This window comes from Pelobates fuscus, chromosome 6 (genome assembly GCF_036172605.1).
Source record: "Pelobates fuscus isolate aPelFus1 chromosome 6, aPelFus1.pri, whole genome shotgun sequence".
Lineage (NCBI taxonomy): Eukaryota > Metazoa > Chordata > Amphibia > Anura > Pelobatidae > Pelobates > Pelobates fuscus.
In genome coordinates this window covers 290,506,685-290,531,416 of record NC_086322.1, presented here as the reverse complement: position 1 = coordinate 290,531,416, position 24,732 = coordinate 290,506,685, and the positions used below count along the sequence as shown (strand labels likewise).

The 24,732-nt window shown below is 38.5% G+C and overlaps 1 protein-coding gene across 2 annotated transcripts in view; it reads left to right on the top strand.

Annotated features, from left to right (window-relative positions):
- Window positions 1–24,249, top strand: part of ARHGAP27 (Rho GTPase activating protein 27) — a 95,808-nt gene extending 71,559 nt beyond the window's left edge. For both annotated transcript variants that reach the window (XM_063459427.1, XM_063459428.1), the window contains 15 exons: window positions 2,002–2,190; window positions 2,528–2,608; window positions 2,972–3,082; window positions 3,272–3,337; window positions 4,821–4,888; window positions 6,024–6,111; window positions 8,886–8,987; window positions 10,098–10,205; window positions 12,213–12,312; window positions 13,736–13,852; window positions 13,965–14,063; window positions 14,677–14,754; window positions 15,325–15,459; window positions 16,271–16,376; window positions 23,921–24,249. In XM_063459427.1, coding sequence (XP_063315497.1) covers window positions 2,002–2,190; window positions 2,528–2,608; window positions 2,972–3,082; window positions 3,272–3,337; window positions 4,821–4,888; window positions 6,024–6,111; window positions 8,886–8,987; window positions 10,098–10,205; window positions 12,213–12,312; window positions 13,736–13,852; window positions 13,965–14,063; window positions 14,677–14,754; window positions 15,325–15,459; window positions 16,271–16,376; window positions 23,921–24,098 — 1,626 coding nt within the window. In that variant the 3' untranslated portion in view covers window positions 24,099–24,249. The remainder of the gene's footprint in view (window positions 1–2,001; window positions 2,191–2,527; window positions 2,609–2,971; window positions 3,083–3,271; window positions 3,338–4,820; window positions 4,889–6,023; window positions 6,112–8,885; window positions 8,988–10,097; window positions 10,206–12,212; window positions 12,313–13,735; window positions 13,853–13,964; window positions 14,064–14,676; window positions 14,755–15,324; window positions 15,460–16,270; window positions 16,377–23,920) is intronic.
- The last annotated feature ends 483 nt before the right edge of the window (window positions 24,250–24,732 follow it).

The window sequence follows — 24,732 nt, the reverse complement described above, 5'->3', positions numbered from 1 at the left end:
GCATGTGTGATTATTTGACAGCATTCATCAAAGACTGTTTTAACAAAATAACTGGTGTTGATTTGATCTAATTTGCAGTGACTGTTAGGTCACGGGGTTCCATCTATTATCAAGAATGGGGGAATGATATTTAACAATGACTTTGGTGTTCTATCGATATTGAGTGTTTTCACCACAATTCAACTGTCTCAACTTTTCTGCCTATAACAGCACTGAAGTTAGAAAAAGTTATTGACGTAAAACCAGGCTTATGTTTGACACTGTTAAAGGAACACTACAGGCACCATGACAACTTCATCTCAACAAAGTTGTTATGGTGCCAGGAAGTCTTGTCGAATATAAACATTATGTTCTTGTATTTTGCAGTATGAAATATAATCCATAACGCCTTACTCACCCTCATTTATACTCTAGTTATGATCACCAGCCTGTAGAGGAAAGAGCTTCTCTGCCAGATGCCTATAGTCACTGATATAATGCATGTACATTTACTGTAAATATCAGCTCACCCCCTGCTTTCAAACAGTACAGGAACTTTTAATGGGTCATATTATTGACACAATTGGTAAAGATCTGCTGTTGCCGTTTTAAATATCTTGGTTGTTATTCAAAACCATGATTTCTACACCAAACCTGCTTCACTTAGCTAAAGTTGTTTTGGTGACTATAGTGTCCCTTTAACCTTTTAAGGTCAGACAATGCCCAGGACCTTCTGGCAACAAAACAACTTCATTGAGGTGAAGTTCTTATGGTGCCCAGAGGTTTTCTTTACACGATATTTAGATCAAATCTCCAACATCAGACAAAATAGATGATCTGACCCACCCATTTGACCTCTTCTATAGTACAGGAGAAGTGAGAGTAACGTGTTTGCAATTTCCTCATTATATTCCAAATCAACACTGATATATATGCATGTACCTTTTATGTGTGTTAAAATTGTTCATTTTGCTATTTGTACTTAATGTGCTTTAATTTATTAACCAATAATTGTTAGTATAATTTTTGTGATCTTACTTCCACACATTAACAATAGAGCAGATGTGTTCTACTACTGCACCAACCCTTTGACATATTTCTAGGTATCAGTTGATTGGCTGAACACTGATTTCTATGAGCTATCAAGTTCTTTGCGGTGTTGAATTTGATAAAAGTCTGATGTGTCTGTTAATGTGTCGTTAAATCTTATGCAGAGTTTTTGTGATTGCTTAAGCCACTGCCAAAATCCCGCACAAATTAAAAATCAATAGCCTTTATAAGACCACCCATTCTAACCCGGCCCAGACTTTCTGTGGCTGTCCAATCACAGACTTCATAATGCAGCTCAATGAGAAGCAAGACAGGTGTTCCTGGCAATTTCTGCCTCTTGAGTTTAGCTCCACTGAACTAACCAAACCAGGAAGTAATAGGACCGGTTATCTGATTGACAGCCAGGGGGGTGTAACTAGGTTAATTTATAAAAGTGTCAGAGGACACTCTCCCCACATATAGCACCACAACAAGCTAAAGTGCATTGGGGTCTGGAGTGTCCCTTCAAGCATGACTATATAACTTAAAGTATAGAGTCTATTTTACTGAACAGTTAATGGTAAAGTTTCTGTTGAAAAGTATTGGATCGGTTTGATTGTTATAACATCAAAATTGTAAATTGTTAACAATTTCAATGCACCCTTTTTTAGGTATTTTTATGTTCATCTTCTGCTTTTTACGAGCCTAAAAGGAATCTGGATATAACAGAAAACCATTTTGAGCTGTAGGGATGGTTGGGACTCATGCTTTCTCAAAATAAACATTCTTAGACCTTTATGGTAAACGCCTTATGAGACTTCAGTGAGCAAGCTTCCACATTACTGGCTTTATGCTGCAAGGAACATGAACATACTGCACTTCGTGTGTTTGTCCACAGGAGACAAGAAGATCTTATTAAAAAAAAACTAATGCATGTTTTTTTCCTACAATAGGTAAAATGTGCTAATTAAAGAAAATGTGTTTCCATTTTAGCCACCAACTCCAGAAACGGACTACCCCGACTTTCCAGAAGCAGACTACGATGATGATTACCCACCACTGTACAATGCTATTCCACCACCACCAAACAAAAATTCTTCTGAAGATCAACTCAAAGGCTGGTCCTTCCAGATCAACAAGGAAGGAAAAAAGATCTACAAAAATAACTTCAATAACGAGACTGTGAGTAAATGCAGCTGCCGCAATAACGAGCTGGAAATTTACAAATTATGGAACATTTGAAATTTATGCATAGATTTAAGAGGCAACAAAATCTGGGTAGATAGTGAAGGTCATGGTGGCGAAGGCAAAAATGTTCATTTTGTAAACAATAGGTAACCTTACACTCACGTTTAATTGAGCAAATACATGGTAGTAGTTTAACTTCCACAAGTTCTTTCCTTACGTTTATAGATTTCAGCCATAAACACGTTTTTGCAAGATTCTGTTTTCATATATCAACACAATAATTAACGTGATATACGTGGCTTATGTGTGCCCTATGTCTCTGTCATTGTAGTGGCTGCAGTCACAAGATATGAATGGGAAAACCTATTTTTATACTCCAGATGGATCAAGTTCACAGTGGCATTTACCGGAGGTAAAATTATTCTTCATCTTCATCTGCCCGCCCTGTATGGTATCTGCCTCAATAATAACGTTGAAATCAATTAAAAATCTCAAATATCCTTATAGTCGAGGTAGTCAAGGATCTTCGCTAACACAGGAGCAACTAACAAAATTAGCTAGAATTAATTATTTGACCCAAAATCTAGAGGGACACTCTAGTCTAGACATTGTTATGCTTGTAAAATTGGCAAGAAGTGTCAGGTTCATTTCGTGATATTTTTTTTGAAAGTCCGAGTTGTCCAGAAATTCAGTAAATAATCTTTTACAATAATTTCCCCTATTTTAAACGCTGTTGTGTGTTAAATAAAATGTCTCTTCTTCGTGTCGATTTCAGTTAATCCCGCCGGATTATGGCAGAAGTTACAGTGAGTCCGACCAGGACAACAATATTTTCTTGAGTCTGCCTCCAACTCTTTCCGCATATTCTTACCAAAAAGATACAGATGTAAGTCTGTGATGAAAAAAGAATATTGTGTAAAAAAAAAAAAACACACACTAAACCACATTATTTACCATATTTTTATTTAAGTATATGGCATGGTTAATGAAACTTGCACTTCCATAATTTGTTTCTGTTTTTAAACAGGTAGTGTTTATTTTTACTAATAAATGTGTCATTGTTTTCTTTTGAAAGGTTTTCATGCCGGGACATAAGAGAAGTGACTCTGATAATAACGTTTTGACGCCTGGAAGCCAGCAGGTTGGTATTTTATTGATTGATAGTCTAACCTTTAGTTAAACGTAATGAAACATGTTCTAAGGATCTACATGTCTACTGGAAAAGAGCACTTTTGAATATGAATCCACTGTGTGGCCCATTTAGCCTAGATGTAACGGAATTGATGTAATTTTAGGGTGTCCCTCACATTGTTAATACATTTCCTCCTATGCTTTAAGGGACACTATAGTCACCAAAACAACTTTAGCTTAATGAAGCAGTTTTGGTGTATAGATCATGTCCCTGCAGTCTTAATGCTCAATTCTCTGCCATTTAGGAGTTAAATCACTTTGTTTATGCAGCCGTAGCCACACCTCCCTGCATGTGACTCAAACAGACTTCCAAAACACTTCCTGTAAACAGAGATCTAATTTTAAATTCCTTAAATTCCATTCTACTTAATTTAGAATTCCTTATATTCCATTCTACTTAATTTAGAATTCCTTATATTCCATTCTACTTAATTTAGAATTCCTTATCTCCTGCTCTGTTAATAGCTTGATAGACTCTGCAGGAGGCTCCTATATGTGATTAAAGTTAAATTTACAGAGCAGGAGATAAAAATAAAGTTAAGATTAAGTTAAGATCTGATTGAAAATAAAACCGTATTTTTCATGCAGGCTGTGTGAGTCACAGTCAGGGTAGGTAAGGCTTCTACAAGGCAGAGAATTGAGCAGTGAGATTGCAGAGGCATGAGCTATATACTTTGCTCGGTGGTTCGACAGGGCAAAAGAGTGCACAGACAGTGTATCCAAGCTTCACGCTGTTACTTCACTCTGACAGCTTAAAGGTGGTCAGTAGCGACAGTCTCCTTTGCTCTCCGGTTTAAACTGGCACATGTCAGTCAAATGCTGTGATCGAAGTAACCACCCAATAGAATGTTCTCATAGGGAATGTAACACTAACTGATCGTTTAAGTGGATTGAATCAGGAAGCCCTTCTGGCTGTAAGCTTGACAGCTGGGGGGGACAAGGGGAGGGGGGGAGGTGTATTCCTAAATGTATTCGTAAAAGCGAACTTTTTTCTTAAATTTGGTACTTTTATGAATAGGGACAAAGGGTGCCAACTGTTAACAAGTTGAAATATTTAGGTGTCTGGGGTGTCCCTTTAAATCTCCCTGTGTTGGTTTATTTTAGCTTTTTGTGTTTTTAAAGCAAAAAACAAGAACAAAAATCACCCAGCTCTAGGATGTTATTTATAAAACATTTAGAATCTTCGCATCGAGTACTATCGCTGTTTTTCTTAGTATTGTTACATAGTTCCGAGGTTGAAGTGGTTTTCCACTTGTGTGTGTCTCTTCTCTCATCAGATGTCTTGATATCATAGCCTTCCCCTTGCTTTTTCCACAACTGTCCCTAGAACAGTAAATCCTGACATCTATGAGTAAGGCCACTTTCATGATATCTGGATCACTACATGAGACCACACTTAAAGGGATCTCTGTTTTTTTTTTTTTTTGTTCCAGACCAAAAGCCTAATTAAAGCCGGAGTGCTCCAAAAAGCAAAAGTATTAGAGAATGGAAAAAGGGTCCGGTATGTATGGAATATTTTTTAATTACCTATAATAACATTAATAAAGTATAATTTGACCCCTCTCCTAGTGTAGGCACCATACCTTCCTTCCATAGTGTCGGAGAGCAGCGGAAACATTTTAATCCCAATATAAATACTTTATAAAGACCATCTGAACTATGTTTGCATTAGCATAGCTGTTAATGTTACATTTCTGTCCTTTACTTTGAAAAATATTCTTTTAATGCTCTATCTCACAATGTTTATTTAATTCTTCTATTCAGTCTCCTATTGGTTCTTCAATTATCTAATTCAGTCTCTTATTGGCTCTTCTGTTATCTTTTTCAGTTTCCTAGTGGTTCTTTTAAACCCCTGTTCAGTCTCTGATTGGTTCCTTTATTCTCTCTTTGTGTTCTTTAAAGTGATTCTAGAATATGAAAAAAAAAATGTTTAATATACAAATAGTGATGACTTTTTATGTAGTGTAGGAAAAGGTTAGGCAATATTTATTGTCAGTATGAAGAGATAACAGATAGCAGTACAATAGTTTTTGGCCATTTAATATGGAAAATTAGATTTCCGGTTTGGTCTGTCTCAACCACTCGGGTTCTTTTGACATTGGTAGAACAAAATGCGAAATAATGCTTCATGCGCAACATGACAAATTCTTGGCTTGGGGACAATTCCACCTTAATAGCCTCAGTAGGACTGTGGCAACACAAATACATTTTTGAGATACGCAAGGTACCCCAATATTTTATGGCTAGCTTAGTGCAAGATTGTCAGAAGCACTTATTGAATGGATACCATACTGAGTTCACAGAAAAGATAAAAGTTCCAAAATAATTAAATTACATACTGATGCCTCTCGTTTAGCATCCCTGCTTGTTGCTCACAATTTATTAACATTAGAGTGGCCCTGCTCGCCCCCATGTCAGCCTGCCGTTATAGGCAGTATGACAAATTCAACCACCCTTCCTATTTCCATCAACAGTGGGCGTTAATGGCACTACGTGCGAGTGAACTCATGCCCGTATTCATTTGGGAAACCAAAAGGCATTTGTTGTAATGTTATAAATTCTGTGCCAATGTCATTTAATTTCTAAATTCGTCACGCTGCTTGCCTATAGTAATTTCATTCCCGTTTTTTCACCAGGAAAAACTGGAGTTCATCATGGACTGTTCTGGAAGGAGGAGTCTTGACGTTTTTCAAGGATGGTAAAAATTCATCATCCAATAGTCTGGTAAGACGCTGTCTACATGCGAGTGGCTGTTTTTATTATTACATTTTTTTTTAAATGCCCGTGACCTTAAAGAATGTTAAAGGGACACTCCAGGCTGGAGTTTTCAATGAGAAAATGTATGATTGATATTAGAGAGAGAACGAAAATGATGTAACAATAATAGGGTTCTAAAAGCCAAGTGTGGGTTGATTTGTTCATGGATTTATGAATGAGGCCCATTCCAAATTCCATGTCACCTAACATTTGTGAACACCTGTAATGTCCCTTTAATAGGGGTAGACAACCTCAGGCACTCCAGAAGATGTGGACTACATCTCCCCTGATGGTTTGCCAGCATTATGGCTGCAAGAGCATTATGGGAGATGTAGTCCACAGCAGCTAAAGTTCCGAAGGTTGCCTACCCATGCGAGAAGTGGAATACATGTCATTTGTCATGTTTTACTAGATGGCTGCCATCTAGTGGTTCTTGGTATACTGACACTAGCTGCAGATCTTATCTGCTGAATTGCCTTATTAAACTTTTATTTCTTAGTCATAATGTGACCATTGTGTAATCATAGTGTCGATACCAGGAAAAGTAAAACGATCCTGTGCAATGCCAAATAAGTGAAGGTTCTCACAAGTCCCAAGTACACGGTATATGTAAGGTGTAGCCAATGTTCTTTCTGGTGATGATTCTCATCAACCCAGGACATGGCTATTCTTCGTTTTAAAAGTTTCACTTTTCAGGGTGGACGGGACAGAATCTCAGGATTTCATAATTAATTTCTCAGTTTAGTTTCTTAGTGTCTCTGGGTTAGAAGATGAGTTTCAGGATTCAAAAAGTGTCTTAGGCTGAGCGAGGAAATTCTCATGATTTCCAAGTGCAAGCATAGATTCAATAGAGTTTGAGGGTAAATTGTCAGATTGGATTTTCAAGCTGTTGGTGTGAATAAGCAGATATGTCCAAAGTCTTATGACGTACAGGGTCATGGAGTAAGATTCTAAGGGTCTCTGACTCTATAATAGTTATTTTCATATACTGCACATTTAATGACCTTTGAGTCTCTCGCAGGCTACATTTATTCCTAATATATCAGCCCCAACCTTACGTAAATACATAAAGCATTATGCCACAAAGAAAATAGTACTCAAAGTTTCAAATATTGTACTTTGGACTGTGACTGCAAGGCACCATCATCACTGGATTCAAAAATACTTACTACTTTAACTAAGCACAAATAACATCTAAGGATTGTTGACATTCCAGTTTAACCAGTTTGAATAAATCAAGTCTATGAATCTGCTCATGACGTAGGTTTCAAAAGTGTAAGGTTCACTTGCCATAGAGGTAATTTAAAACCTTTGCTATGACTTTTAGCGTATTCACCATTATTTATATAAAATTGGGTTTGACGTGTTCACTTTAGATTGGTATTGTGGTGCCATCTAGTGGCTACTTTGATAACCGCAGCGAAACACGTATAGGTGATAATACAAAAAAATTACCTAATAGTTTGCTCTGAATTTATATGGATTAAATCCTAATGACAAAAACTGTTCGTACATTGAAAAATAAATATAAGACAATTACGAAATTCCCACAGAAAAACAAAAACTAGCTAAAATGTTTTAAATATTTTTAAATATTTAAAACATTTAAAAATATTTACTTAAAAACATTTTACACCCATGTGATTTCCTGTTCCTTTTAATGGTAAAATCCCAAGTTGCCCACCATAGTTGGACTGGCCTGTTGCACACATTTAATCAATAAATCATATCATACCATCCCTACACCCAAGCCCAGACTACAGTATTCTCTTAGATTGTGGAGGGACCACAGGATAGGAAACACATTTACTGCAGTGAAGATTCCCCTCACTAATTTACAACCCTTTGTGCCATAACTCAATTAGTTGTGTGGTTCTTAAAAGAGTTACACCAATCATCTTAACCACTGCAGCCTGCTGTAGTGGTCATGATGCTAGCAGTACACTGGCTTGGTTCTCAGGTAACAGGCCCAACCATTTAACAATAGTTTGCTCAGTTCCCTGGACCTCACCAGGCTCCGAGACTCCCTGGTGGTCTTTGGCAGAGAGTGTCAGCTAACCATTCTCAGTCAATGACTGATATTCTGTGCAATGGAATTTTAATTTACTTGTAAGTGGTCATTATATCTCCTATGACAATACTCTTCTTAAAATATCCTTAGTTTTGAAAACGTCTACACAATTAAGGTGAGAGTTTTTTTTTTTTTTTTACCCATGATGTTATGGGATCTTCTTGACATGGCTCTACATGGTTTGGTTTTTTTTATGCTTCATTATTCGTGAGTAAAGAGTAGACTTGTGTATTTGGTTTCAACCACATCCCAATTCATGTGAATTTGGGTCGATGGACAATTCGTACCAATTCCCTAAATCCAAAACGCCATATGGCTGAATAGCGAAACAAACTAAATGGGCAATGGACGAGACGTTTCATTACTTAATTTCTTTTGTGATTTAGAGTTCAGTCCGTGTTGCCAGAAAAAGGAGGGGGGAATGGAGAATCTGATATATTTTTTTATGTGTTATAGACTAATAGGCATATTTTTATGCCATTTCGATTCATGCATATTATTTTTCCTGAAATAATTGCATGGGAAATGTGTCCGAACCTAAATGACTTACGGACAAAATTCAACCCCACCGAATGAATTTTTTTTTTTCCAGACGAAAAACTTTTTCTGCAATGCCCAAGTCTAATCAAGAGTTTGCCAAAAAATTAACCAATCATTGTCTTGTTTGCAGAAACAATCTTCATTAACTGTCCCGGAATATACCGTCAACTTGCAAGGAGCATCCATTATTTGGGCCACAAAGGAAAAGTCCAGCAAGAAAAATGTATTAGAAGTAAGTATTTTAAAAATGACTTTAAAAAAAGGTGCATGTGCTCAATGCAGTCCATGCAGAAGATGTCGGCATGTTTTGTTATATGCTATTAAACAGTGTGCAAGTTGTTTTATAATCAAGATAAAAGCTGTGCGCAGATTGTGTTATATGATATTGTTATTATTATTTTTGACATTTATATAGCACCAACAAATTCCGCAGCGCTTTACAACATTGTGAAAGGGGGAGATTTAACAATAAATTAGACAAATATAAAATGCTACCGGAACGATAGGTTGAAGTGGACCCTGCTCTAATGAGCTAACAGTCTATAGCAGGTAGGTTATAAAACACAACAGGACAGGAGGTAGCAATCAAATAAGGTGGGAGTGAAGCAGAGCTGGAGGAGAGAGTAGAGTGCTGCCCTTTAGGAGAGAGCAAGAGACAGGTATGTGAGATAGGGGTTACTCAGGGAGGCCATAAGCTTTCCTAAAGAGATGGGTTTTGAGGGACTTATTAAACAATTAAAGACTAGGGGAGAGTAATTAATTTTAGTTAAATTTATTTTGTTTCTTTCTTTGTTTTTATATTGCACAGTAGGGGGGGACTAATTGATAAGGGTCATCAAGGTTTTAGCACCAGGAATACAGATGTATTTTAAATGATACAGTGTTCATTTGTTCACGCGCCAGTGACGCTGCCGCAGGTGGAGTTAGAACTCAGGCAGCATAGGGGTTAATCTCTGTATGTACAGCGTTTTATAGCGAAAACACTGCGCATACAAATTCCAAGCACCATCACCACTTCAAATCACTGAAGTGGTCGTGGTGTTTGAAGTGACCTTTTAATCAGATTGATCTTGGCACGTTGAATGTCATTGCCAATGGGGAGCAATGATAATAGTACAGTTTCTATAGAAATTGTACAAGTTAAAGAAAACTTAACATAGTGATACATTAAAAGGGTCTAAACTCACAGTATAGCATGCGTTATGATAGCTTGTATATTTCATACGATGTATCACTGCCTGCGTCGCATATAATGATATCTAGTAATGACCAATTTGCTATTCGATCTTGTGTCGTTTCCCTTTGGATTTTAATAACTGTATTGGTTTTCACAATATTTTAGCTGAAAACTCTGGATGGCAGTCAGTATCTGATACACCATGATTCGGAGTCTATAACAAAGGATTGGTACATATCAATAAGTAACAGCATTGGGAAAAGTGTGCACATGGTAAGCTCCCTGTCTAACGATATATGACTTATAATATTTATCTTTTCTTTTACTTCTTCATACTTATATGTTAATGTCATACTCCCCACCCACCCCCCAAAAAACAGCCCCTAGCCCCCACTGTAGCCCATAACTCCCCATTTACAGCCTGTAACTCCCCAATTTCAACTTCTTGCTCACCACTACAGACTATATCCCAAAAATAGCCCAATTGGAAAAATATTTAATGGCAATAGTGTTTTTGGTACAGCTTATTTTGACCCAAAATGTATAATTAAAGGGACACTCCAAACCGTCGAAGCACTTTCGCTTACTGAAAACCTTTAGGTTTGAAGAGTGTGTCCTCTTTTTTCATTTTGCAAATAGAAATTGGCACATTTATAAATTAACCTGGTAACACCCCCCTGGCTTTCAATCAGCCACCTGGTCCTGTTACTTCCTGGTTTGGTTATGTCAGTGGAAATACACTCAAGAGAAGCAATTGCCCAGAGACCCTGCCTTGTTATTAAGCTGCATTGGGAAGTCTGTGATTGGACAGCCATAGAAAGTCTGGGCGGGGTTAGAAGGGGAGGGCTTGCAAAGGCTTCAGACAAGAAAAATTCAATTTTTGCAAGAGGCTGTTAGATAAAAACAATGGGAACTTGCATAATCTAATACATACATGCTGTCATTTTAGTTATATCTACTAAACAGGGATTTTAAATTATTTTGTATTTTTGCACAGTGGAGTGTCATTTTATCGTTGAAATACTGGATATTCACACTTTATTAAATAACCCCTTTAAACACACAGAAATAATACATTCTTATAATTATATAAATTATAAAGCCATTAGAAAAGAGGGAAATACCCAGCAGCGGGATAGGCTGAACTACCCCGCTAACAGACTGTCTCACTACCACCACCCCTGGTTAGGGACTGTTGGGACATAGCCTGTTCGGCTACACGATCTCCCTTTGCTGGACTTCCGTTTGTAACCTCACTCCTAAGCTACCTGTTGGTTCTGTAATTAGCTATAGCATGCACACATATAAAACGACTAGACGAAGCGTAATGATGATTCCTTATGGCACAAACGGTAGATGAATGGTCAAGCTCTTTATTTTATTATCATTTACTATCTTTTAACGTATAGCAGACTTTCAAATTGTTCGCATTAACCGCTCTGCCACCTGCTTAACTTGCTTTAATTGTTGAGTGTGTTTAGTCAGTCATGTAGGCCTCATTGTTTCTCCTAATTTGCTCCCCTTAGGTAACATACGTGTACCGCTATTTAACTAGTCAACCAGTTTTTGTGAATCTCGCATGCAGTGATATATATGTTTAGATCAATGTATATTGCCTGCCTTACTCACGTATGACTCATAACACTTGACTTGTATTTTGCTTTTCACTGCATGCTGAGTTCGCAAACTTAACATATCCGCTGTTGTCACACTTGCCTAGACTACGTATTAATGCTTAGCCGAGATTATTATCACTGTCTGGGATAATGTACCTGAGTTTGTGGAGCTTACCAACCTTGTTATTGATTTAGTTTTACTGTTTACTAACCCGGATCCTACGATCCTTAGCTTGTATTTGCAAATTGGAGCTTAACTACGTTACATAAAAAAAAAAAATTAGGCATTGAAAATCTGGAAATGTACTTTAACTTTGTGTATTGTTGTACCAACCCTATAATGTAACTCGCTTAAACGTTTCCTCCGTCTTCTCTTCTGTTCCCCATACTATATGCCTTAATAAAAATCAGATTGACAAAAAAAAAAAAAAAAAAAAAGAAAAGAGGGAAATTAGTACTGAAAAAGAGGGACATAGGGACTTGGGATAGACATAGGCGCTGTCCCTTCTAAATAGGGACACTCAGGAGGTACTGAATTAAAAAAAGTGAATTCCACATTTGTTCTGTCTTGATGTCTGAATTATTGTTGCTTTGTTACTCAAAAACTCATTGTTTAGTGAATAATCCATTTAATATTTTAATCCATCCCCTTCCCCACTTCCAGTCTACAGAAAAAGCCACAGACAGTGATGCTGAATCTCCGCGATTGTTTGGCTCTAGTGAAAGACTGGGATTTAAAGAAGAGAAAGACAAGAAAACTCTAGGTATGGAGATAGCTGTAATGCAACTATTAATATCAAGCCAAATCCTGGTTACATCCAGTCTGTGTTGGATTTCTTCCCTTAGTGTAGTTTTAATAAGAATGCTATAGACTAGACTAGGGCAACCCAACAAAATACAAACTGGAATAATATTCTGTAGTTAGTTGAAGGGATCACTCTAGAGTTTAATTGGCTTCTTTTATTGGTCATTAGGTCCCCCTCCCGCTGGGCTGAAGGGGTTAAAACCCCTTCAGCCACTTACCTTTCTCCAGTGCCAGGCTCGCTCGGCGCTGGTGACGTCTCCTACCCCTGCCGACGTCAGATCCGAATGCGCATGCGCGGCAAGAGCCGCGCACGCATTCAAACCGCCCATAGGAAAGCATTACTCAATGCTTTCCTATGGACATCAGCGTCTTCTCACTGTGATTTTCACAGTGAGAATCGCGGAAGCGCCTCTAGCGGCTGTCAGTGAGACGGCCATTAGAGACTGGATTAACCCTCAGTGAAACATAGAAGTTTCTCTGAAACTGCTAGGTTTTCAGCTACAGGGTTAAAACTAGAGGGACCTGGCACCCAGACCACTTCATTGAGCTGAAGTGGTCTGGGTGCCTATAGTGGTCCTTTAAAGTGTAAATATTCTATATTAGAATATACTAGATACATTTATTTCTTACATAGAAACATAGAATGTGACGGCAGATAAGAACCATTCTGCCCAATTTTCTAAATATTTGTATTAGTCCCTGGCCTTATCTTATATCTAGAATAGCCTAATGCCTATCCCACGCATGCTTAAACTCCCTCACTGTGTTCACAATCTCAATGAAGAAGACAAACCTTTTTAGAACGGCGCAGCTTCTTACCTGTGGTCCACAAAATGCCACTCCACACCTCCACTACTTCGGCCAGAGAGTGAGAAGCTCTCTGTCTGAGCTAAGTCCTTCACTGCAGACTGTTCTCAAACACTTTGACTATTTACACTGAGGGGTTGCCCGAACACTCCTGGCACCATAACTACTACTGTGCACTACAGAGGTTATGGTGCTTTGAGTGTTCCACTCCTGGCACCATAACCACTACTGCGCACTACAGAGGTTATGGTGCTTTGAGTGTTCCTTTAATATCTAAATATAATGGCTGTGAATTCATTGAAATATCTGGTGTCATAGAAATGTTGGAGGTTAGGGTCTGGCACCGTGTCGAGTAAAGGGCAGGGTTTGGAGGAGCCGTAGAATGAAAATGCTATCTCTGCACCTTTTACATACTGGACGCAGAGTGTATCTGCTTGGTGGAAGTTATATTGCTTCTATTAGTGGTGTTATCTCTTATTTTGTTTTGTTGCAATATATGGTGTTTTGTTATTTTTTTTTCTCTCCTTTTTTTTTTTTTTTTGTCCATTAAATAACAATATCCCCACTGCCAACAGGGCAGTATAACACCACCAGCAGCTCAGACAGTGATCGGAACGTACGCAATAAACTGAAAAAGTTACTGCAAAGGCGGCCAACGCTACAGTCACTGCGAGACAAAGGTTACATTAAAGGTAAACGACCCGTGCTCTGAAATTAGGATGTTTTTGGTGCAACATTTTCTTTTAAATAAAAGTGAGATTATTTATTTTTTTTGTGTTTTTTTTTTTTTTTTAAATTCTGCAGATCAAGTATTCGGATGTCCTTTACGTCATCTTTGTGAGAGAGAAAGGACAGACGTCCCACTGTTTGTTACCAAGTGCATTCAAGCAGTGGAAAAAAGAGGTAGTTTTTGAAATCATCTTCCTTTTTTATCCTCTTTATACTGACTCAGCTTTCAGGAATTCTATAATGCATGCGCCATCTGCTTTAGTCACCATGGCTGTACCTGCCAAATTGTTTACCTGGGTTAGGCAACCTTCAGCACTCCAGATGTCGTTGACTACATCTCCCATAATGCTCCGATAGCAGTAATGCTGGCAAAGCATCAGGGGAGATGTAGTCCACAGCATCTGCAGTGTCAAAAGTGTCTAACGCTACACATCGCTGACAACTACAGTTTGCTCCAAGTACTGTAGAACTTTACTTGTTCATTCATTCCATTAAATGAGGGACTCTCTCAGTTAATCAGTGGGTCTGGTCATGAGGGAAGGGATACATCATTCAGTGGACAACTACATGGACAACAGGGTTTTATTTGCTCAATAACATATGTCCTATATAAACGTTACCACTTCTCCAATCAGTTAAGGAAACATTCTTTTTAATATAGATTGTATTTTTTGTCCTTTCCTTCATTAACATTATTTTGTTGTGGTTTTTTTTTTTTTGCTAATGCTTCTTCATCATGAAATTCTTCACTATTTATTTTTACCTGTTTCCTATTATCTTTGATTAGGTCTTGATATCGATGGTCTATATAGGGTTAGTGGAAATCTTGCCATCATTCAAAAACTGCGATACAAAGTTGACCACGGTTAGTAAAACAGTCTTTAAACTCTTCATATGCGTTTACATTTTCATTATCCAGGATGTCATCAGGGTCTTCAGAGGTGAATGTGTGGCTCTCAAATTGGGCTATTTTATTGTGGCTTTACACGTTGGTCCCTTCTTCTTCCATATTTAAATGTAACACTGGTTTGATGTTGGCTTTGCCACTCATGTGGTTAGTGAATCATTTTTCACTTTGCTAGTTTAGAAAGTGGGGATCATATTTACAATAATTTTCTAAAAAGTGCATCTGTTCCCCAGTGTCCTCACAGCATTGTCCCACATTTTCTACTTTTTCTTTTTCTAACCCCTTTAAGGCCATTGATGGTTTTATAGCCACATACCGATCTGGTCTTTGAAGACCCTATTGAGTCATACAATGTTCTACATATTTAGCATCCTTTAGGGCCCTTGCGGATGGCAAATAAAAGGACTATTTCTTGTTGTTGTAGTGGTAATTGTGATGACTATACGGAACAATTGACTCTTACAAGTGGTTGTTGTTCATCTTGCTTATCTCCATGCATAATCTAACTTTTCTCTGATTCTTGTTTAGATGAAAACTTCAATTTGGATGATGGTCGATGGGAAGATGTCCATGTCATCACCGGGGCTTTAAAATTGTTTTTCCGAGAGCTGCCAGAACCTCTTTTCCCATTCACTCACTTCGACTCATTCGTTGAAGCAATAAGTATGAAAACATTGTATCTAATAATGACAATGAGACTGTGCGTTAATGAGAACATTTACATCTGTTTATTGAATCGACAAGATTGAATTATTGTGTCTCAGTGAATATTAAAATAATTTGAGTTTCTAGCTATACCTCTGATGTTACGTGTAGAGAAGAAGGAATATTCATTGTTCAACCACCACGTGTTTTTACAAATGTTAGTGTTTGCCTGGATAATTTTTGTCCCTCTAAGGTGGTGATTGGGCTCACACAGCACGCCATTTTTGTATGTCCATGATTTGAACTGAATTTCACATTTAGGTAAAAAAAATAGCCAAAATGAAAACATAACTGACTTGTAACAGTTTGGCTATTTTTGGCTGAAGTGCGAATATGAGACATTTTGTTGTTAGAATAATTATCACGATTCTTTCCATTAGTGAGTGACATTCAATCTGTGATTAGTTTTCAGCCACAATTTGCAGCCAGGGGAGCGATGGCAGGGGGGGTACCCCACGGGCCACTAGCATAGAGATGATTGTGGGTTGCTGCTTCACAGCACAGTGCTAAACTATATCATGCAATTGTATGTTTTCATTATTATTGCAGTCGAGTTCATACATTATTAGTATAAAATGTTTAACAAGACAATATTAACAAAGGGAAAGACGTTTCCTGGTTTGGTCTCAAACTGGGCTACTTGTTTTCAGTTGCCCTCCAGAGTACATATAGCCAGCCCACCCCTGCAGAATAATTTCTTGTTTTGTCCCTGACATTTACTAAAGATTTTTTTGTGTCTAATTTTGCATTTTGTTCTGTTTTATAAAAGAAATGAGTGACCAAATTCAGAAGATCCGAAGGATGAAAGAACTGGTGCAAAGTTTACCTCCCCCAAACTTAGAGACCATGCGAGTGCTGTTCAAACACCTGTGCAGGTAATTGGAAGATTCAAGCAGAGTGTCCCCAAACCCTATATAATGTATAATTCTAAGGCAGTCAATCTTATCGATGGCATGTCATGGAAATCCCCAGGGAGGAGAAAAAAGAATAGTGCGTGAATCGGGCTCAAACTATTGGTATATGTGTTTACTAGCAACAAATACTCAAGATATTCGATTCTAATTAACTTGAATATAGCATAGAGACAAAATAAAAAAAAATGTGTTCTCCAAATTTGTGAAATCTGAATGGTAAAACTGGCCGATATTTATAAAAACTCAAAAAAGCCTGGCAAGCCTTTTAGCCAAAAAGCTTGCCACTTGGATTTCAGTTTGTGACAATTTGGAACTTACTTGATCAACTCCTGTAATCTTCAAATGGCGAGCACAAATACATACAACATAATTCACTAAAATGAGAATTGTCTGGAATTAAAATATATATATATAGTGTTCTTCAAGTACGGTAAGTAGGAATTCAAGGTGAATCCAAAGGGGAATAGGTGAAGTTTTACAAAGAGCCACTAGAGGGAGTAAAGATATTTATTTATCAAATATGTTACCAGGAAAGATACGTTGAGATTTCTCTCGTTTTCAAGTATGTCCTGGGTCCACAAAACATTGTATTGATACATTATGGTACAATAAAATACAAAACAATATTAATACACAATATATAAAATGTTTTACATAGAACAGGTAGGAAATATATAATCAACCATGACAGGTGCATTATGTTTTGAGGTATGTAGCGAGGGATCTCTTAAAGGACTTTAGGCTTGGGGAAGATTTTAATTTGTGCGGAAGGTTGTTCCACAATTGCGGCGCTCTGTAGGAGAAGGAGGATCGGGCTGCTTTCTTTTTGTATTGAGGTGGACTAAATAAAGTGCTGGTACTGGATCGGAGGTTATAGGAGGTGGGAACAGCCGGGGAGAGCATTCTGCTCAGGTAGGGTGTGAGCTTCCCAGAAAAGCTCTTAAACACAAGGCTGGAAAGATGAAGGGTGCGTCTGGATTCCAGCGACAGCCAGTTTAGTTATTTTAGCATGTCACAATGGTGGGTCCTGTAATTACATTGAAGCACAAATCGGCAGAACGAGTTATACAATGCATTGAGTTTATTAATGTGGGATTGCGGTGCAGGTGCATATACTACATCCCCATAATCAATGATTGGCATCAGCATTTGCTGTACAATCTTTTCCTTTACTGTAGGGCTTAGGCAGGATTTGTTTCTGTACAGGGCACCTAGTTTTGGATAAAGTTTAGATGCAAGCTTTTCTATGTGCAGGCCAAAAGATAGATTGGGGTCTAACATCGTACCCAAGTATTTGAAAGAGTGGATTCCGGTCAGTGTGCCATTTGAATTTGTTTTGATGGACAGGTGGGAATTGTGTAATTTAGGTTATGTTCCAAAGATCACAGTTTTGTCAGTGTTTAACCCCTTAACCAAACTTCTGGAAGAAAAGGGAATCATGACATGTCACACATGTCATGTGTCCTTATTAAGAAGAGTTTGTTTTTTGCGATCCACTTTTCTACCTCCGTAAACTGGTCTTGGAGCACAGCCTCAAACTGCGGTAGATCAGGTTTGCTCGCATTACTGTGTCGTCTGCGTACATGTGTACATTTGAGGATTTGCACACATTAGGCAGACCATTTATAAATAATGTAAATAGTAGGGGGCCGAGAATGGAACCTTGGGGAACACCACACATGACTGGGAGAGGGAGGGAGTCGCTGTCGGAAATGGATACATATTGAGAGCAATCCGATATGTATGATCGAAACCAGTTTACCGGACAATCACCAATACCTGGGTTTTTGAGTTTGTGCTAGGCAAAACATAATGTAAAAAAAAAAAAAAAAAGCATGATAAGGCATTAAATAATAAACAGGTCAAATAATACAAAATAATTTTCTATTGTAGTAGTAGAGGCAGCAGAAATTGAAAAATATTTGTAGAAATTAGATCAGATATTTTTCAGTTTTTCTATATGAATTTAATTAGCGAAAATTAATTTGACATTTATAGACAAAATAGACAAAATGTGAGCATATTTGATTTCTTCCAGTTCAGCTATAGGAGCTTTAAATTTGAATATCACCTTGAATTCCTAACAGTTCTCACTGTAGTGAATAACCCTATTTGGACAATACAAATTTAGGAAATAAATGGAGTAACGGTAAACTAAACTAAAATGTAATTTAGAACAAGAACAATGTATCTTTATTTACACAGACTGATTTCTAAACACATTTATTGTAGTTTAAAGACACATTACTGGGAGTCAGTGGTGTATCCTGGTTTTGTGCTGCCCTAGGCATACACACACAGACACACACAGACATACACACACACTAACAGACACACACACACACTAACAGACACACACACACACACACTAACAGACACACACACACTAACAGACATACACACACACACTAACAGACACACACACACACTAACAGACATACACACACTAACAGACACACACACACTAACAGACATACACACACACTAACAGACACACACACACACTAACAGACATACACACACACTAACAGACATACACACACACTAACAGACATACACACACACTAACAGACACACACACTAACAGACACACACACTAACAGACATACACACACACTAACAGACACACGCACTAACAGACATACACACACACTAACAGACACACACACACTAACAGACACACACACACTAACAGACATACACACACACTAACAGACACACACACACACTAACAGACATACACACACACACTAACAGACACACACACACACACTAACAGACACACACACACACACACACACACACACTAACAGACATACACACACTAACAGACACACACACACTAACAGACATACACACACCCTAACAGACACACACACACACACTAACAGACACACACACACACTAACAGACATACACACACACTAACAGACACACATACTAACAGACACACATACTAACAGACACACACACTAACAGACACACACACTAACAGACATACACACACACACACTAACAGACACACGCACTAACAGACATACACACACACTAACAGACACACACACACTAACAGACATACACACACACTAACAGACACACACACACACTAACAGACACACACACACACTAACAGACATACACACACACTCACATATTTAACACATTTGTTTTTTAAATGTACCCCCCCCCCCCAGCCTCCTTACCTTTGGAAATGCTGGGGGGGGGGGGTGGTTCTCTTCCTCCCTGGTGGTCCACTGGCTGCTGGGCGGGCGGCATTGGCGGGCGGGCGGGCGGCTGGCGAGGGAGCACTTCCCCTGAGGCTGAGCTGTCTGCTCAGCTCCCTCGCGCGTCGCAGAGTGAGGCTGGGAGCCGGAATATGTCATATTCCGGCTCCCAGCCTCACTCTGCGGCGCACAAGGGAGCTGAGCAGACAGCTCAGAGGAAGTGCTCCCTCGCCAGCCGCCCACCAGCGCCGCCCGCCCAGCCCAGCAGCCCGCCGGCATGTCTGTTAGCCCCAAGGCTAACAAGACATTTGCCTTGGGCATTTGGGGGCGGCTTTTTTTGCCGCCCCCTGGAAAATGCCGCCCAAGGCAAACGCCTTGTTTGCCTCACGGCTAATACGACCAAGGCTAATTACTGGGAGAATTATTGCTGTGGAGCTCTGTTATACACTCAGATACATTACTAGGAGTATTATTGCTGTGGAGCTCTGTTACACACTCAGACACATTACTGGGAGTATTATTGCTGTGGAGCTCTGTTACACACTCAGACACATTACTGGGAGTATTATTTTGGAGCTCTGTCATACACTCAGACACATTACTGAGAGTATTATTGCTGTGGAGCTCTGTTATACATTCAGACACATTACTGGGAGTATTATTGCTGTGGAGCTCTGTTATACACTCAGACACATTACTGGGAGTATTATTACTGTGGAGCTCTGTGATACACTCAGACACATTACTGAGAGTATTATTGCTGTGGAGCTCTGTTATACATTCAGACACATTACTGGGAGTATTATTGCTGTGGCGCTCTGTTATACACTCAGACACATTACTGGGAGTATTATTACTGTGAAGCTCTGTTATACATTCAGACACATTACTGGGAGTATTATTGCTGTGGAGCTCTGTTATACACTCAGACACATTACTGGGAGTATTATTGCTGTGGAACTCTGTTATACACTCAGACACATTACTGGGAGTATTATTGCTGTGGAGCTCTGTTATACACTCAGACACATTACTGGGAGTATTATTGCTGTGGAGCTCTGTTGTACATTCAGACACATTACTGGGAGTATTATTGCTGTGGAGCTCTGTTACACACTCAGACACATTACTGGGAGTATTATTGATCGGGAGCTCTGTTATACACTCAGACACATTACTGGGAGTATTATTGCTGTGGAGCTCTGTTGTACATTCATACACATTACTGGGAGTATTATTGCTGTGGAGCTCTGTTACACACTCAGACACATTACTGGGAGTATTATTGCTGTGGAGCTCTGTTGTACATTCAGACACATTACTGGGAGTATTATTGCTGTGGAGCTCTGTTACACACTCAGACACATTACTGGGAGTATTATTGCTGTGGAGCTCTGTTACACACTCAGACACATTACTGGGATTATTATTGCTGTGGAGCTCTGTTATACATTCAGACACATTACTGGGAGTATTATTGCTGTGGAGCTCTGTTATACACTCAGACACATTACTGGGATTATTATTGCTGTGGAGCTCTGTTATACACTCACACACATTACTGGGAGTATTATTGCTGTGGAGCTCTGTTATACACTCAGACACATTACTGGGAGTATTATTACTGTGGAGCTCTGTTATACACTCAGACACATTACTGGGAGTATTATTGCTGTGGAACTCTGTTATACACTCAGACACATTACTGGGAGTATTATTGCTGTGGAGCTCTGTTATACACTCAGACACATTACTGGGAGTATTATTGCTGTGGAGCTCTGTTGTACATTCAGACACATTACTGGGAGTATTATTGCTGTGGAGCTCTGTTACACACTCAGACACATTACTGGGAGTATTATTGCTGTGGAGCTCTGTTACACACTCAGACACATTACTGGGATTATTATTGCTGTGGAGCTCTGTTATACATTCAGACACATTACTGGGAGTATTATTGCTGTGGAGCTCTGTTATACATTCAGACACATTACTGGGAGTATTATTGCTGTGGAGCTCTGTTATACACTCACACACATTACTGGGAGTATTATTGCTGTGGAGCTCTGTTATACACTCAGACACATTACTGGGAGTATTATTACTGTGGAGCTCTGTTATACACTCAGACACATTACTGGGAGTATTATTGCTGTGGAGCTCTGTTATACACTCAGAAACATTACTGGGAGTATTATTGCTGTGGAACTCTGTTATACACTCAGACACACTACTGGGAGTATTATTGCTGTGGAGCTCTGTTATACACTCAGACACATTACTGGGAGTATTATTGCTGTGGAGCTCTGTTATACATTCAGACACATTACTGGGAGTATTATTGCTGTGCAGGTCTGTTATGCATTCAGACACATTACTGGGACTATTATTGCTGTGGAGCTCTGTTATACACTCACACACATTACTGGGAGTATTATTGCTGTGGAGCTCTGTTATACACTCAGACACATTACTGGGAGTATTATTACTGTGGAGCTCTGTTATACACTCAGACACATTACTGGGAGTATTATTGCTGTGGAGCTCTGTTATACATTCAGACACATTACTGGGAGTATTATTGCTGTGGAGCTCTGTTATACATTCAGACACATTACTGGGAGTATTATTGCTGTGGAGCTCTGTTATACATTCAGACACGTTACTGGGGCTATTATTGCTGTGGAGTTCTGTTATACACCCAGACACGTTACTTGGAGTATTATTGCTGTGGAGCTCTGTTATACATTCAGAAACGTTACTGGGACTATTATTGCTGTGGAGCTCTGTTATACACCCAGACACGGTACTTGGAGTATTATTGCTGTGGAGCTCTGTTATACACTCAGACACATTACTGGGAGTGTTATTGCGGTTTTGCTCTGTTATACACTCAGACACATTACTGGGAGTATTATTGCTGTGGAGCTCTGTTATACACTCAGACACATTACTGGGAGTATTATTGCTGTGGAGCTCTGTTATACACTCAGACACATTACTGGGAGTATTATTACTGTGGAGCTCTGTGATACACTCAGACACATTACTGAGAGTATTATTGCTGTGGAGCTCTGTTATACATTCAGACACATTACTGGGAGTATTATTGCTGTGGCGCTCTGTTGTACACTCAGACACATTACTGGGAGTAGTATTACTGTGAAGCTCTGTTATACATTCAGACACATTACTGGGAGTATTATTGCTGTGGAGCTCTGTTATACACTCAGACACATTACTGGGAGTATTATTGCTGTGGAACTCTGTTATACACTCAGACACATTACTGGGAGTATTATTGCTGTGGAGCTCTGTTATACACTCAGACACATTACTGGGAGTATTATTGCTGTGGAGCTCTGTTACACACTCAGACACATTACTGGGAGTATTATTTTGGAGCTCTGTCATACACTCAGACACATTACTGGGAATATTATTGCTGTGGAGCTCTGTTATACACTCAGACACATTACTGGGAGTGTTATTGCTGTGGAGCTCTGTTATACACTCAGACACATTACTGGGAGTATTATTGCTGTGGAGCTCTGTTATACACTCAGACACATTACTGGGAGTATTATTGGTGTGGAGCTCTGTTATACACTCAGACACATTACTGGGAGTGTTATTGCTGTGGAGCTCTGTTATACACTCAGACACACCAACAATATGGAGCTCCTAGAAAAGAGTGGCATTAGGATAGAAAAGAGGGACAGAGGGATTTAGGCTCAAAATAGGGACTGTCCCTTCTAAATAGGGACATTTGGGAGCAATGCAGCATGCCACAAGCCACCACAATGTGTGCCACAAACACATTGACTTCAAATCTCAATTTTTTTTTAAATTTAGTTATTAAGAGTAAATATGTAACTCTTTAACTATGTAACTATGTATTGTTTTAATGTCTTGGCAATTGTGTCGTGATTCCTATCTGGGAAGTAAGTTTAGCTGGAAGTATGAACTATAACAGGGTTACTCAGTAAATTCAGAAATTGACGGGAATTCAAAGTGAATTTCTAAATTAAGCCCAACATAGCTGAATTAGAAAAGTCTGTTCTGTTTCCATTTTGACTATATTTAATTTTAATAGAATTTTAGATTATTCCCACTTATTGAATAACCCTGAAAATGTTCTATACCCCTAAATGTTCTACAGCAAGTTGGCCTTGATCACCCAAAAATCTGTTGTAGAGTAACAATGATCATGTATTGTCTGCCAATCTTTATACGTTCCCTTGATATAAGCTCCAAATAATATGTCTGTTCCTTTTGTAGTGTTATCGAATATCGAGAATCTAATCGTATGTCGGTGCAAAGTATCTCAATTGTATTCGGTCCAACTCTACTTCGCCCCGAGACAGAAAACGGATATATTGCGATGTATATGGTGTTTCAGAACCAAATTGTGGAGCACATTCTAAACCAGTACAAAAACATATTTAATATTAGCTGATACAATTTCCATCGTAAGCTCGACGGCTGGGACATGAAGGTGCTGGATCACCCGACAAAAGTCGATTTTCTTGATGTTGTTTGTCTTTATAATGTAAATGTTTCTCTGTACATACTGCTGTTTGGTATATATATATGTGTGTATATGTATATGTAAAATATAGTGTTTTGTTTACTAAGGACCTTAGTATGGAAGTTCATTGTAAATGTATATAAATAGAATATAATTGTATATTCACATTAAAATACTTTGACAGATTCTACTATAACGTTTTTATCATACTTAATAATATATGTATTATTGTAAAACAGATTTTAAAAAAGTTGCCATGTAGAACTGGAGATAACCTGGAATTTGAAATGTTAACGCATATAATTACAGCTTGTTTGTTTTTTTTTTCCCTGGTGCAACTATTGAGAAAAAGAAAAATAAATGTTCTGATTTGTGAATATTTTGCCACTATTATATTTATTTCATTTTATATTGAAGGGTCACTCTGACCAACAAGATCATTTCAGCTTAATGATGGGATTTTTGGGCATAGATGCTAAAAAGACAATCAGGGTTGTTTAGAAAAGTGAGGATACAACGTGAATAAATTCATTTCAAATTTCTAGGAACACTATAGGGTCAG